Consider the following 14,732-nt stretch of genomic DNA (forward strand, 5'->3'; position numbering starts at 1 on the left):
CATCCCATGGTGGTTGTACAACTCCCAGGCTTCTCACGACAAATATACTTCATTATTCCCACTCCCTCCTATCTCAGATTACCCCAATCTTCTTTCATGTATCACCTTGATCCTTTCTGTCTCAAGGCCCACTTCTCTTCCTTATTCTCAAGTCTGCTCCAAGCTGAATTCGCTGTACCTCTTGCCCCAAGGCCCCACCTTTTCCACACTAAAGTCCCTTCTTCTTATATCTTATTTTCGCACACTGCTGCAAAGATCAAATTCATCATCAGGTTTCTCAATTACTCATCACTGCAGTACATCCTGTCCTAGGTCCTTTCAATTCATAGCACTGAACGATGTGTTTTGCCCTTCCTCCTGCCTGCACTGCCCCGCCTGACATACTCCCCCCCAGGGAGGAAATACTTGCTCGACCATCCCCACCCCGCTCAGTCGTTACAGAAAGACTTTCAACAAAAAAATTGAGACTTTAACACAGATTATCGTCTTCTCTGGTGTGCGCAACAGGCAGACCTGTGTCCCTAAAACCAGCTTAAAAAAATCTTCTATTCTGGTCACACTGAGGTAACACAACATCAGCATAAAGTAGAACATCTCTGAAAAGCTGCAGTGCCAGTGATCTACTACAATACAGGACATTGTCAAGGCTTTTTCACAACACAAATGGTACTAAATCACAACCAAGCCACATGGTTTGGCCTGTGGGATTCTCAGGCTAAGAGTTTCTTGGAATTAAATTTCAGCCAGTTGCAGCTAGGTTCATTCTGAAAGCCAAATGCAAAAATTCAAACCAGTGTTTTCCCTTCTAGCATGTTTCTAGTGTGGGACTCTAATTAGCAATTTATATCTAAAGCACTCACTGTCATATGGGGATAGAAGCAGATTTCTGACACTACAGCAATTTTTTTCAATAAAGCAACTGCCAACATTGCACAGAGCTCATTGCCTCTGGTCACCGGGAAGATGAAAACCTCCAGATCCCTGCTCTGCACTGCCTCCATTTTGATGCAAGTCAACAGAAGAGGCAGGAAGGAAGATGCTGGGATCTACTTGATGCAAGCTTCTTTGAGAGAAGAGAGAAAAATGTTGTTTCAGCTTGGACACTCTATATACTTATATACTCCTTCTGAAGTACTTGCTCAGTTTGTAGTACAACAGAAGCCAGCTTCAACATGTATCCTGCTGAGATCCAGAGCTGTGCTTTCTTAGGTACTGCACGTTAGGACTATTCTTTCCAGAAACAGATTTCCATTCAAATAAAGGCCTGAGGCTTTATATATATTCATACGGATTTTATACCTGCCTGTGCAGTGGACTACAAACCACTGCTGTCCTCCATGATTCTGGCAATACTGAGATAATTTGAATTTTTGCTTGTTGTTCTTTGAGGACAAAGTCTTCCATTTCTCAGTCCTAAGAGGACAGTCAAAGTTACAGCTGCAGCTACAACAGGTAACGTTTACTAAGAAAGCAAAGGAAGGCTCAAAGAGGCAGAACGAGAGGTGCTGTAATGACTTCTACTCTGTAGATCACAATGTACATATGGCCCCAGGCAGAGCTAACTAAGCTAGCAGAGGTACTGAAAACAAGCATCTTGGTAGTATGAAGCCATTTATCCTTCTTATTCTCACTCCCATTTAATGTTAGGGCGAACCCATATTGCTTACTGTCTTAACAGAGACACGAGACAAAAAAATGCCTTGGCCTGGAGGACAGCAAGTCTCCACAGCAACTAGACTTGCCTCTGCTGACTCCAGTACAAACGGGTACCTGTATAAGCCACTCATCCCTTAAAACTACAGCAGCACTGCTCCGCCTTCTCCGTAGAAACTGAAGGCAGTAATCCCAGAATTCCTTTTAGTATCAAAGTTTATGGCATTTTTTCTGATCAGATGTGGCACAAAATAAGGGAAGTAACACCTTTCCACGTAACAGGATTTGTCCCTCTTCACCTATAGCATAAGCTGCCTTTACCACCACAGTCACTTTGTTTTCCAAGCGTTAATTTGCTGGACAGTCCTCTAGGGCTATTCTCCCAGACTGCCTGCAGTTTACCTTTTAAACATCTACAGTAAACGTCTTTCATTTGGTTTTGGCCTCCCCATTTCTGCACAGAGCAATCACCATCAGAGGAATGGTTCCTGCAAAAGCACACCTAACATTATTATTCTCCACGTTATTACAGTAGAACAGAGCACAAGCACACCTGCTGTGCCACAAATGCAACAACGATGGAAACATGCGCAGAAGTGGGATCCCTGTGAATGTCTGCCCACACAGGTCTGTGAGTTGTTATTACCACTTCACATACTTATTATGATGACACTTAAAAACTCTAGTTACCACAAAATTAAAAAAATTAAAAAAAGATAAATCAGTAAAACTTTACCCTTTACAAACAACAGAAGAGCACTAGCTGTCTTCAGTGTGTTTTACTGGTACAATCTTACCAGCATGATTTATGAAAATTCAGGAGTGGCAATAAATTCTAGGTCTGTAGAAAGCTATGTGTTACACAAAGTGAGGTTAGCACAGCTCTCTGCAGGTAAATTTCAATTATGAACATCATAAGCAGTTTCCTGGGAGTTAACAGTATTTTATACCTACCGAGCAAAGTCAGTTCAGTCTCAAGCCTGATGGCAGATTCAAGCAGCAGCTCCTCCCTATTGTCAATACTCGTTTCCGCTAAAAAATGATGATTTAACCACTCTGCGTATTCTGCATCACTCATCACCTACAGAGGAAGAGAAAACATACGGCATATATCTACATTGTGTTTTCAAAGGCACCTCACAGTTACTTCTGCTGTCCCATATGTCCATACTGAACCCAGAAGCGCAGCCCTGGCAGTGCATCACTTAACATGCCACGATTCAGTACAGCATTCATAGTGTAAGATTACTTTGCCGGGCTTCACAAGTCAGATTATCACCAGCACCCTGCAGGTCCCTGGAGCCACCTGACAAATTTCCACTTAGACGGAAGGTAGGTAGGCCAATAAGCACAGTATAACTCTCCTTACCACTCTTTAATTGCGGCATTGACACAGCCACAGAATCACCGCGCAGCTGTGTACAGTTTGATGACTCTACAGCTACACAGCCTGTACTTTCACTTTGCATAAGGCTTCGTAAAGAGGTTTCTTGCCTGTTTCAATCCCTAAGGAATTTTACTTCTGAGCAGCTTTGAATTTAAAATGGGATCTCAAAACATCACTGAAGTTTTTCATCCAAAGCTTCTAACACTACAAACTGTGAAACCCAATAGAACAGGTCTGACTTCATTTGTTTTCTGTGTCTGTAATTCCAGCCAGGGTAAGTTTAACACAAGACAACCTGCTCAGGACTCTTGAAGAAAAAACAGGCTATTTGACACCGCCTGTTTTAGAATTAGGCTATTAATCCTAAATTGACAATAACTATGGCAATCTAACAGAAGTCAGAAATTTGGGTCAACTTACAAATTCCTCCTGAAAGAGCATAAGGATAAACAAAATGTGGCAACAGAAGCATCTGTTCAGAAGTGGTGATGTCTGCTCCATTGATGATACCACTCAGGTTGGTCACAGACTGTACACATTCTTAAAAATATGTATTAAAAGGAATACCTTCTTAGCAATACACAGAGTGCGTAGTCCTCTTCTGGCATAGTCATCCAAATGCTTCTGAGTTCTCTCTTTAATCTCCTTTTGTTCCATTTCTGAACAACTAGTACCTACTATCACACAAAAAGCAAAGAAAGCAAATTAATATATGCATTCTTAGGCTAAATTTAGTGGAAATTTTTGAAGGTCTAAATAAATTTTAAAAATACCAAAATGTCAACAGGTTTTATTTTAACTATGAATGTATCTTCATGTTTGCACAACATACTGTGGCTGTATCTACAGTGGGCATGCAGCGCACCAGTCTGTACAAGCAGTGAGGGGGAACCCATCTGGTACTGATATATCTTTAGATGTCACTAGTGTATCAAAATATTTTTCTAAACCAAAGTTACTTTCTAAAATGTACTGGGCTACAGACACTCAAGCAGCTTTACTGTCACTGGTCTAGTAGGAGGGAGCTAAAAGGGCAGTCGCAGAAAAGCTTTTTTAAAAATAACTGTTACGGAGTGGTCTATTCCGACAGGCATTCAACTCACCTAACTTTGGACATGTAGAAGTTAGGTTCCAAGTCTACCTTGAGAAACAAAGTAAGGAGAGGCACCTCCAGATATGAAATTAACCCCCTAGTAAGACAACAGATTTTGGAGGTACTGTTTCTGGCCCATGGCCTACAGAGTTTTTTTGTCTAGACTTTAGATGGCTATAACACTGGGTAAGTTAAAATCCACCCATGGAATTAGAAATACCCGTCTTCCTCACTGAGATCAGCCAGCCATGGAACATACAAACCAAACTCCTTTTTGCAGAAGCAAGCCTTTAAAAAGAATTCCTTTATGTTACTTTCCAAACTATTAAAAACCAAATCCTTCTGAATTTAAATATATTTAGGTATTTATTTCTAACATACACAGAGAACACTGCCTTCTCTTTACTGCCTTCAGTTAAAAAATTTGCTACAGTGCATAAATAAATCGGCGCTTAAACAACAGGGTGCATCCTTCCAGTGGCCCATTCAAAAATGTTTACCCCTGAACAACAGGGCTCAGCAGGAGGCACCACACAACTTTACCGCTATTACTATTCCATCTAGAAACACAGAAATAGTCAAAGGAAAAAAATCCCACAACTCAAAAAACACTGATAGGTGATACCTGCTACCGATACCTCTCTCCAAAAACTCAGAAACACTAAAATAGGTAAAGGCTAGAAAGTATCTCATTCTAATAAACAACTCTCACTGTGTAGCAGAAGGCAACTATTCAAGCAGATGCCCTTACTTTATAATTGAAAATACTTCAGTTGGCTCCAAAGGGTCTGCCTAGACAACACTAAATCCTTCGAATAACAGCTGCTTCTCTCCTCTCAGTTCGCACACCAGCACAGAGCACAGACATATCTAGGTGAAAAGCCATACTGCTTTTCTGGGTTCCCTAAAGGAACTATTCACAGATACTAGTTCTGCTTTGGCTGCTTGTCTCTTGTCATGAATCAGGCCATGTGTTCATACTGAAAAATGACAAAGATGAGCAAAGACTTATAAGTTCTACAGATACCTTCAGATGCAGTTCTCAACAAATCCATCATGACTGAGTCTGCACCTTTTGTGAACACCACCACTTTGTTGGAGACCGGATGCCGAACCACCACTGACATCCTTTTCCGAACTGAATCAAAAGGCAGGATATGCAAAAGCTGAAATGTTAAAGATCCCAGACCTGTGAAGTCCACAGTTACTTGATCTGGAGTCCTCGACCGTAAAATACATTTATAAGCCCTAGCAGCATGAACCAAGGCAGCTTCATCTGGACTCTCAGCTTCGTAACATATTTTAGGTAGGGGAGACAATTCAATAGATGATGCAGCACTGTTGTGTTCACAGCCAGCAACTACCTTCACTGTATCTAGTTCCTGAGGCACTTTGGAATTTTCTGGGCTGTTAGTATGGTGAGGCTCAGCAGCCCTTTGAGCAGCTCCATTCAAAGCAGGTGAAGCCAGTTTCATTCTGAAAATAGACAGTTTGCGCACAAAACTACTGGGGCTTTCAGATGATGACTCTTTCACACTTGGAGGTGGGGAAGAACTTAGTCTCCGAACTGATAACCTCTGGAACATCTGCCTGATTTCCTCAAGTGATTTAATAGGCATCCTACCCAGCGAAGAGTGCCTCATCTGGAACAAAAGAGTTAAAGCATTTACGTTAAATTCTTTATATTTTATTACACTAAAGAAGGACAGTTTACAAACTATGTCTGTTCCTTAATGAATGTCATATTTTAAAATTTACTAAGAGTTTGATTGCTTGTATTAAAGATGGCCAGCTCAATTAAACATATAACCATATAAGCATACTAAACAGCTTTTGTAAGACCTTCATTATTCAGACCAAAAGAACTGTAAAAATACTTCAGATGTGAAAAACGTATGCATTTCAGGTCCGATTCATGACTCCATGTAATACTTCTCTCTAGAACTTTTTCAGCAGTGAAACAGTACGACATTATGACCTTTAAAAATTGTGGCAAATGAACTAAACACTTAAATTCTTGTTCTGAATTGGCAAGATACTTGTGAAAAATAAACCAACTCCATACCCCTCACAGTAACTAGCTACAAGTACTGTTAAAAATACAGTACCTTACCAAAAAATTTTAATGCCTGGATTTAAAACAGAAGACAGTTCCTCTCTCATCAATGTTATAAAATAACTGGCATATTGTTACTCAGAACCGTTAGGCAGCTAACAGCTTACAAACAAGGAACAAGCCATGCAATGCTGACATTAATTTCTCATTCCTGGTGAAGAGTTACAAATGAGCTACCACCAGGAAGCACGTTCTCCCCTTTGCCACTGAAAAGCATAAAGACAGACACTGACTTCAGTTCTACTACAACTGCACCTAAGTTTGAATGTCTCCATTCAGTACTATGTAAATAGAAACTAGGAACGTCCCTTCATCACCTCTCCCTAAGGCAACACTAACACCGAACCCTTTCACTGCCTCGAGCTTTCACTTCATTCCCTAATCATGAACTCAGAAACATCGTGGCACATCACATTGCCCTTCCCAACCTACCTACCTGGTAGATCCTGGAGCTTCTCCCCTGCTAGCAAGTCATCCAGAAATATTATTCCCTAAACAGGCTACATTTTTTTTTTCTACGTCACCTTTGAGGAATGGCTGATTAGTAACTGTGAACACAGCTGCCTCATCCACACATGGACATGTAGGCTGCCTAGTGTGCTTTCTGGGAATGCCTGAAAGCACATTAAGATACCAGGCTTATTTATACAAAGGAGGTACCTTATACTCCACAGAATTGATATCTTTGGGGAATGTCTTCAGCCATGGTTGTAGGTTCATTGTCTAGATGGAGACCAAAACCTAGTCCTGCACATGTCAAACATTTGTTTCAAAAGACACAGTCAACAAATGGAAACCAGGGAATGGGGGAGGAAGGAAACCAAAGCTGAACTTGGGAACTATCTTGCAAGACAGTCAAAATTGGTAAAAGATGGGGTTATGAAAATCCTACCCTGAAAAAAAAAATATTTGAAAAAGATGGTATCTTTAAAAAGATGTTAGGTTGTGTGCTCTGAAAACAGTAAGTGGTCTCAGGAAGACTTAAAACACACTACAAACCATTAAACTAGGACAGTCTAGCAAATGCACTGTACATTCAAGATGAGACCACTTTATGTCATACTGCAAAGCATTTTTTCTTCAGATTATTACACATACAGAAGTTGATCTTTCATACTTTTTCTGAAACTCTATTTGAGTAGTCAGGGAACAGGTAAAAGCATTCTCAGTTCCAATATTCTGGGAGTCTTCTGAGATTATTCTTATCTTTCAGCCAACAATAACGTATTTGTAAAGATAACCTGAGTGGTTGTGTACTCTTAAAAGGAAGCTATGCACTTTCTGAAAAGCATAACTACAATACAGACAAAAAAAAAATATCACAATTGCAATTTGATCTCAAAATTTTTCTTGTAGAAGTTAAGAGCAATCTACACACAGAAGCAGAAATATTGAAGCTAAATTTTTCTGCACTGGAAAAATTGTACCAGCATTATATCACACATTGACTCATTGCATCCCGTGGGTTTATAGTAATTCCCTTCTTTCTAACTGGACAAATCAATAGAGGAGAGAAGGTATGTCAGTTAGTTGTTTTTTTCTTTTGAAATCAAACCCAAGAGAGCTTGTTTATTTACGAATAAGGCCAAATAGCCAAAAATAAGGCCTTCTTACCTTCTGACGTGGTTGATTGGGGACTGAAACTACAACAGTATTACAGATTGCCAGAGCAAGAAAGAAGTCAGTGATGTACATTGTCTCCAAAGATAACTTGCTGCTTGCTTCTTTTGATCGTTGATAGGAATCAGAAGAAATTTGACTGAACTTCTCTAGCAGTTGGGTGTCTGGTACAACATCTGTTTCCTATTGATGAAGTGAACAAAACTGTCCATTAGGATATAAACTTTATCTCATCTCTGGAAGTTAAATCAGTTACAGATGAAGTGTAGAACCTCATTCAACTTCCCTCCTGTCAGATGCTGTCTGTCAGTTGGTTGTACTACGAAATAAGAGGAACACTCTGGTGTCTTCACTGCCTTGTGCTAGTCCATTGGAAATGTCAAACTTCATGCCCAGACAGGTCAACAGCAAAGTCTTAGTTCATAGACACTTCAACAGAGGTTAAGTATGAGGAATGCTATTTAGACACTTCTCGGTCCAGAAGCAGAGTTTTTACCTCTCATAGCCTCCAATAAATATCGGTCACATAGATATTTCCTATTAAAAACTAAAGAAAATGCTAGAAACCTCTTAAATCAAAAGAACAAACTGTTATTGAGATGAAGCTGGTCATTTTAGCTGGAGTGATCATGGACTCACAGTAGCAAGAACAAAAGCATACACCTTCACAACCCAATGAACGTCTGACAATGTCAGCTGCAAATAGGACGTAGCCAAGAAACCTGGGAGGCACTGGTTTTGATGGAAGAGAGGAAGGATTATTTAAATGACAAGCACTCTGATCAAACAGGAGTAAAAAGATATTCCTTCATTAACTATGTCAGAAATTTAGCATCAAAACTAACAGCTTTTACTTACAATGGGGCTGCTGAAAGCAAGAGGTCCTGAGTGGGGAAAATTGCCTGCTCCATCTTCCCCTCCTAATGCAGGGTAACTACAAGACAACTGATTCAAAGACTTTCTGTTCAAAGGTTCATTCACGTCTCTGCAGTTGTGCCCCTGCCATTTTGACATATGGGTCAAAGAGCCACAATGACGATCAGCTGAATCCTCATCTTCTGAATCCATCTCTTGATACGATTCCAACCTCTTTGCTATGGAAAAGGAAACAAAATTAAGTGTTCCACGAACAAAAAGAAACTTGTCTAGAATACTGCCTGGAGGCTCAAGAAACAAAATTTTTAAGTAAGGAACTCAGTATATAGTTAAGATTAATCCACCATTTGTGAAAAATAAAACATGTAACAAGCCATCACACTGACTTCTTGTTTGGGACACCGGACTTCAAGAGCAACACTCCACTAGAGTGAATCCAGAAGAGGGAGCAAGAATTATCAGTATACTAGACAACATGAGCTGCATGGAAACAGTAAAATAAGGTGGAATTACACAGCTTCCAGAAGGCCACATTGATAGAAGTCAAATAACATTCTTCAAGTACACGAAGGGCAATTGTATAGAGAAAGGAAAATAGCCTGTTTTCTATGTGCACTGTGGATATCAGAAATCACAATGGCCCAAGACAAACTCAGGCTAGGTATCAGCAAAATTTCTGCCAGAGCAGACATGACGTACTAAAACAATGTCTGAGAAAGCAGTGAATTGGCCATCACTGGAGGTCTTGAAGAAACAAAAAAAAACCATTCATAAAGAACGAGAGCAACAACTCTGCCTTAGGCCAGAGAAATGGGACCAGATTATCTCCTGATATGTTTTCTAGCCTAATTATTTTATGATGGATCAAGGACTGTATGCCAGCGGTTTGACAAGCACAGCTTCTAGCAGGAACTCACTGAGACTGTGTTTATAATTTCTGTATTGGAAACCCCATCACACACACATATACACTTCCTGAGTATTTAACTGAAAATCAGGTTTTAACAATAAAACTTACATGTCTAACACCTTTGCACCAAAGACATAAATGCAGTTTTCTGCCCCAAATCCAACTAGGAAGATCAGTAATGTAGCAAAGGAAAACACGCCTATGCTATCATGTGCCTGTTAAGAACAAATCCCAGCGTTTGCACTGCAGTTCTGGAACAGCGTTGAATCACATGCAAGAAGTTGCAATCTCAATTCAGGCAAGGCCAGGTCACTGTACACTATTCAGCTTTCATGTTTTTACCCGTCACTGTGAAAATAGCATGCAATGAGCATATACTAGCCGTTCAACATCTGCATCCACAGATGACATGGGAAAACCGTTCCAAGAGCTGTGCATTACCTATTTATTTCATTAAAATGTGAATAAAAATGATGGCATCCTAGGAAAAAAACCAGTATTAACATATAGACATCTGCAACTCCACTAATTCCCTATTTTTTCTTCATTAAAGTGGCAACTACTGTACAGGAAAACTGAAAAGTGGGGTATTATTCTGTTTTATGTGAGCAGGAAACCTAACAGCAGTTCAGAGTCCCCAGCTCTGGCGCTCAAAGGGAGATGGAAATGGGTTTATTATGTGAGCCCTTTTCCTCCTAGCCCAAGTGCAGGAGCATAGCTATGTTCAGGAAATGAACTACGAGATTTGCTAGCCTAAGTTCTCCTTATTTCCTGTTGTCTTCTCTTTCTGGAATGTAAATGAAAGCCCCCTGTCCCTCATCCTGCCATTCTGATGAGCCCAAGGAAAGCAGAGCTTACACGTCCCTTGGCAGGCCACCTCCCTGACGTCAACATCAATTTAATAACGTAGTTCTTTTAAAATATAAGATAGGTGGGGACATAACAAATGGTGGCTCTCCACAACTACCAAACAGAATATCCCACATATGATATTGATCCCTTTTACTAGTGTGGGAAAATCACCTTGAGGGAGGGAATTAGAGAAAAATTGGGTCCTAAGAGAAGCATAGTATTATAGAGAGGATTTTTTAGGGTAAAATACAGCTATCGCCTTCAAGATGGTTGGCATGCACAGAATCTACATCACCACAGTTCCCCAAGCATCCTGCCAGCTCAGCACATGCTGATGAGAGTGATGATGACAGAGCGGAGTGGAGACCCTGCAGCCATGCTCTGTCGGCTCCCTGAAGGAACAGGCACTTGATGGCACCACACAGCTGATAAGCTGCATACCAGTTGTCACGTGAAGAATCCATGAGATGTCCCTGGCTGAGTCAACCATTGTGGTGAAATGATTTCCCTCAGATTGAAATCATCTCATTGCAATACTAACACGCACACCTCCCTCCCAAAGTTACCTGCCTCCAAGATACCGCTACACCTCACCGGGCATGTGATACCAGTTAGTAACAACCATACGTATGACTAGAGTCACTCAAGCTCCACCTAAATGTGACGGAAATGGACTAGTCCTGGATGGAAATAAGTCCAGGGCAGGGGGAATTGTTGTCTAAACTCCTGGATTACCCACTCTGATTCAGTGTTCACAAAGCTAGGTCAAGCTGACTCACTCTAAAGTTGTCATGAATGATGGGACTTCTAATCAAGGGAGTCAGCCCTGGGGAGCGCGAGAACAGGCAGTGACAAGAACACCATTACCTAAGTTACGCAGAAAGAAGCCTTCAAGTGAGGAAAGTTCTGGCTACGAGAGGAAACAGGATGATGAAGTGTTGCAATCCACTGACATCAACAGAAAATTAGTTGAAAATAGAACAAAGATAATAGCGGTAGTGGGACATCACGACCTCCAACTCAAATGTCCCCCCCCCAAAAGAGGGCAAAACCCCGCTTGAGGAGCATGCGCAGTTAGCAGAGAACTTCAGCAGCGCTATCTGAGGATGCGTACTATTTGCATTAGAAGCGAGAAATTTGTAACCCGTCCTGTGTATGATGAACAATATACTAGAAGTATATAAGAAGTGGACAGATGAGGGGAGAAGAGAGAGGAAGATCCCATCGTAACTTCTGGGATCAGTCGACGGGCTGAATCTGCCTTGTCCCCCCACAGGGATGCCTATTGGCTAAGAACTTTGACTCATGCATGCTACATAATTAGTGACAGCCAGAATGAGTTAGTTAAGGTTCTGGTTGTATACAGTTTGGTAGTGTATCATTTCAAGCTTGTTTCTGCAGACAGCCCCTATCACCAGCAATCACCAACCTTAACTTGTCATAATTTTATAATAGTGTTATTCTGTAAACTGTTAGTGTTAGTCCTTTGTGGGCGCTAGCAGTTGCCGGCAGTGGGTATCACATTCAAATAAAGTGGGGAGACCCACTGAGGGGTCCCCCTGATGCTGTTGGTGTGTTTTGCTGAACAAGGCAGTCGAATCGCCCTCCGATCCAGTGGGACCATTCAATGAAGGGTCCCTGTAATGGGACGCCGACAGGCTGGTCAGGCACAAGGGTCTCTGCTTTCCTGGGATGCTAATAGACAGAACAAACACCTGGGGTTGAGAGGATTTCCACCCCTCCACCCCTCCTTTTCATATCACAACTAGAAAGCAGCAACAGTGACTTAGTACATGGTTATAGAAGCAGGTTTGGACAACACATGCCCATTCCACCATGCTCCCAGACTGCTAAGAAGCCTGCATTCTGACAATTTCATGTCAAGTGAAAGGAGGAGTGAAGATTTTCTTGACTCCTACTGTTTACTCTGCCTCTCAGTGCCCCAGAAAAGCCGAGACCTTTGTGCCCGATCAGTTTGTCAGTGTCCTGTTACAGGGACACTTCACTGAACAGTCCTGCTGGATCGGAGGGTGATTTGACTGGGTTTTTCAGGGAAAACATGCCGACAGCATAAACAGGACCCTTCAGTGGCTCTTCCCAATTTATTCAAATGTGTTACCCACTGCCGGCAACTGCTATGTGGCATCTCTTATAGCACCACACTGCTCTGCTCCCACGTTGCAAGAGGCACACATTACTTTAGACAGAACACTGCATGGGAGCACTTATATGCAGGATTATACTGAATCACAGTCATTGCTGTTGTGTCTTCACTCATGTGCATCCCTTTACTCTGGACAATACAGACATAAATACAGAAATGTATGTACAGAGTAAGCAGCCTATATACAAAAGACTGTACTGTTTTGCACTGCAGCTCTTACTATATGCAGCAGGAGGCCTTGCAAAGAGCAGCTCTATGCAACTGAACAAATGTAAAACAGGACTAAAGCACAAGATCTCCAAATTTTTCAAACCCATTTTCAGGGCTCCCATATTCTAGATTTGTTAGGAAGAAGCACATGCTTACCCTCCAGGTAAGACAGGGCACAGCAGGAAATAATTATGAACATAATTAACACACTAGTATTTCTGGAAGATAACTCTAAGCGAACTAGTAGAAGTACATTGTAGACATACTTTCTGTGGCACAGTGACACCTGTATCAGCCACAGCTACATCATTTGCACTGCTCTTCAGTTTAGATCTTCTGAAATACTCTTCCTTCCTTTAGGAAATGCTCTGAAAATATATTCTACTTTTTAAGTTGTTCATTCACCAAATTCAAAACTTAAAAAATATTTCCTCACTCTTTGCTGTTATCATCCTTCCTGGTATAATTATGCAAAGCTGGACACCTTACAATGAGATTTTCAAAATATGTATAGAGGTTACCGTAAAAATGGTTGTAACCATCTGCTCCTCTGACACAAGGGCTGAACCGATTCATTGCTGTGGCCAGCAGGGTGTGCCTTTTGCTCACAATCGTCAGCAGTTCTATCTGGCAGTGAAACCACCAAAACTAGACAGGTTTAATATGCTGCTGTACTTCCTGGGTCCACCTGTCAGCACCTCACAGCTGATCTCATATGGAATGTTTGCATTGCTCACCAGCAAAATGGCACATGTCTGCGGCCACTAGTACTTACATACGGTAATGGTAATCAAAACTTTGTCGTTTTACCTAATTAATAAATAGCTAATTGAATCAAAGACTTCACGTCACTGCCCAATTTTCTCTTGTGTCTGGAGTTGTGTCTTCTCCCGGCTCCCAGACGGCTTCAAACAGGCTCTCATGAAATGTATATAGAAAGATGCCACACTATTAGACACTGAGGCAGCAACTATGCCGCTCCTTGACTTTTTGGCTATCAGTAAAGAGGTGTGTAAGATCCAAGTAAGAATGCAACAGTCATTATTTCTGATGGATGTACTTATCTTTTCAGCCTTAACACACATGTACACACATCTGCTTGACTTGTACCCTAACATTACTGTTAGAGCTCTGACTTTAACAAGTCTGGCCTACAAGAAAGCTGGAAAGAGTCTTTTTACAAGGGCATGCAATGATAGGACAAGGGGTAATGGCTTTAAACTAAGAAAGGGTAGATTTAGATATTAAAGAGAAACTCTCTACTGTGAGGGTGGTGAGACACAAACAGGTTGCTCACAGAAGCTGTGGGCACCCCATCCCTGGAAGTGTTCAAGGCCAGACTGGATGGGGCTTCGAGCAGCCTGGTCTAGTGGAAAGTGTCCCTGCCCATGGTACGGAGGTTGTTACTAGATGATCTTTAAGGTCCCTACCAACCCAAACCATTCTATGATTCTATGACTTCAGCATAGAATACTTATTTTGGATTACTGTACCCTCAAGGGCAACAGTGTGTTGAACTGGAACCTTAAGGTATACTGCATAAAGGTGGCACACTGCTATGGCAGTCAACAGGATGTTTGAAGCTGAAAATGCTAGCACTCTAGCTGAATAAAAATAAAAATAAAATAAATTTTTAAAAAAGAGACGGGGAGGGGGAAGACTAGTTGGAGCAATTTTCTGGTGTTCTGGGTTCTGAATATTCCAAGGACAGAAGCAAAACACAGTAGACATGACTTCTTCCAGAGCAAGTAAAGTATTTTTTTTTGTGGTATCAAATATGTTGGAACTTAACCAGCTGCAAAGCAGCACCTTACATACAGCCTTGAAGTCTAAGACACTACAAATGGATTC

General features: G+C 41.3%; 1 protein-coding gene across 6 annotated transcripts in view; it reads right to left on the bottom strand.

Annotated features, from left to right (window-relative positions):
• Nucleotides 1-14,732, bottom strand: part of ATP10D (ATPase phospholipid transporting 10D (putative)) — a 51,532-nt gene that overhangs the window by 11,717 nt on the left and 25,083 nt on the right. For 5 of the 6 annotated variants that reach the window (XM_056357033.1, XM_056357053.1, XM_056357024.1 and 2 more), the window contains 5 exons: nucleotides 8,728-8,963; nucleotides 7,864-8,052; nucleotides 5,161-5,776; nucleotides 3,608-3,717; nucleotides 2,608-2,734 (listed from right to left, as the gene is read on the bottom strand). In XM_056357033.1, coding sequence (XP_056213008.1) covers nucleotides 2,608-2,734; nucleotides 3,608-3,717; nucleotides 5,161-5,776; nucleotides 7,864-8,052; nucleotides 8,728-8,963 — 1,278 coding nt within the window. The remainder of the gene's footprint in view (nucleotides 1-2,607; nucleotides 2,735-3,607; nucleotides 3,718-5,160; nucleotides 5,777-7,863; nucleotides 8,053-8,727; nucleotides 8,964-14,732) is intronic. The other variant, XM_056357043.1, reaches the window with a different exon arrangement.

Source organism: Falco biarmicus, chromosome 1, assembly GCF_023638135.1.
Source record: "Falco biarmicus isolate bFalBia1 chromosome 1, bFalBia1.pri, whole genome shotgun sequence".
Classification (NCBI taxonomy): Eukaryota; Metazoa; Chordata; class Aves; order Falconiformes; family Falconidae; genus Falco; species Falco biarmicus.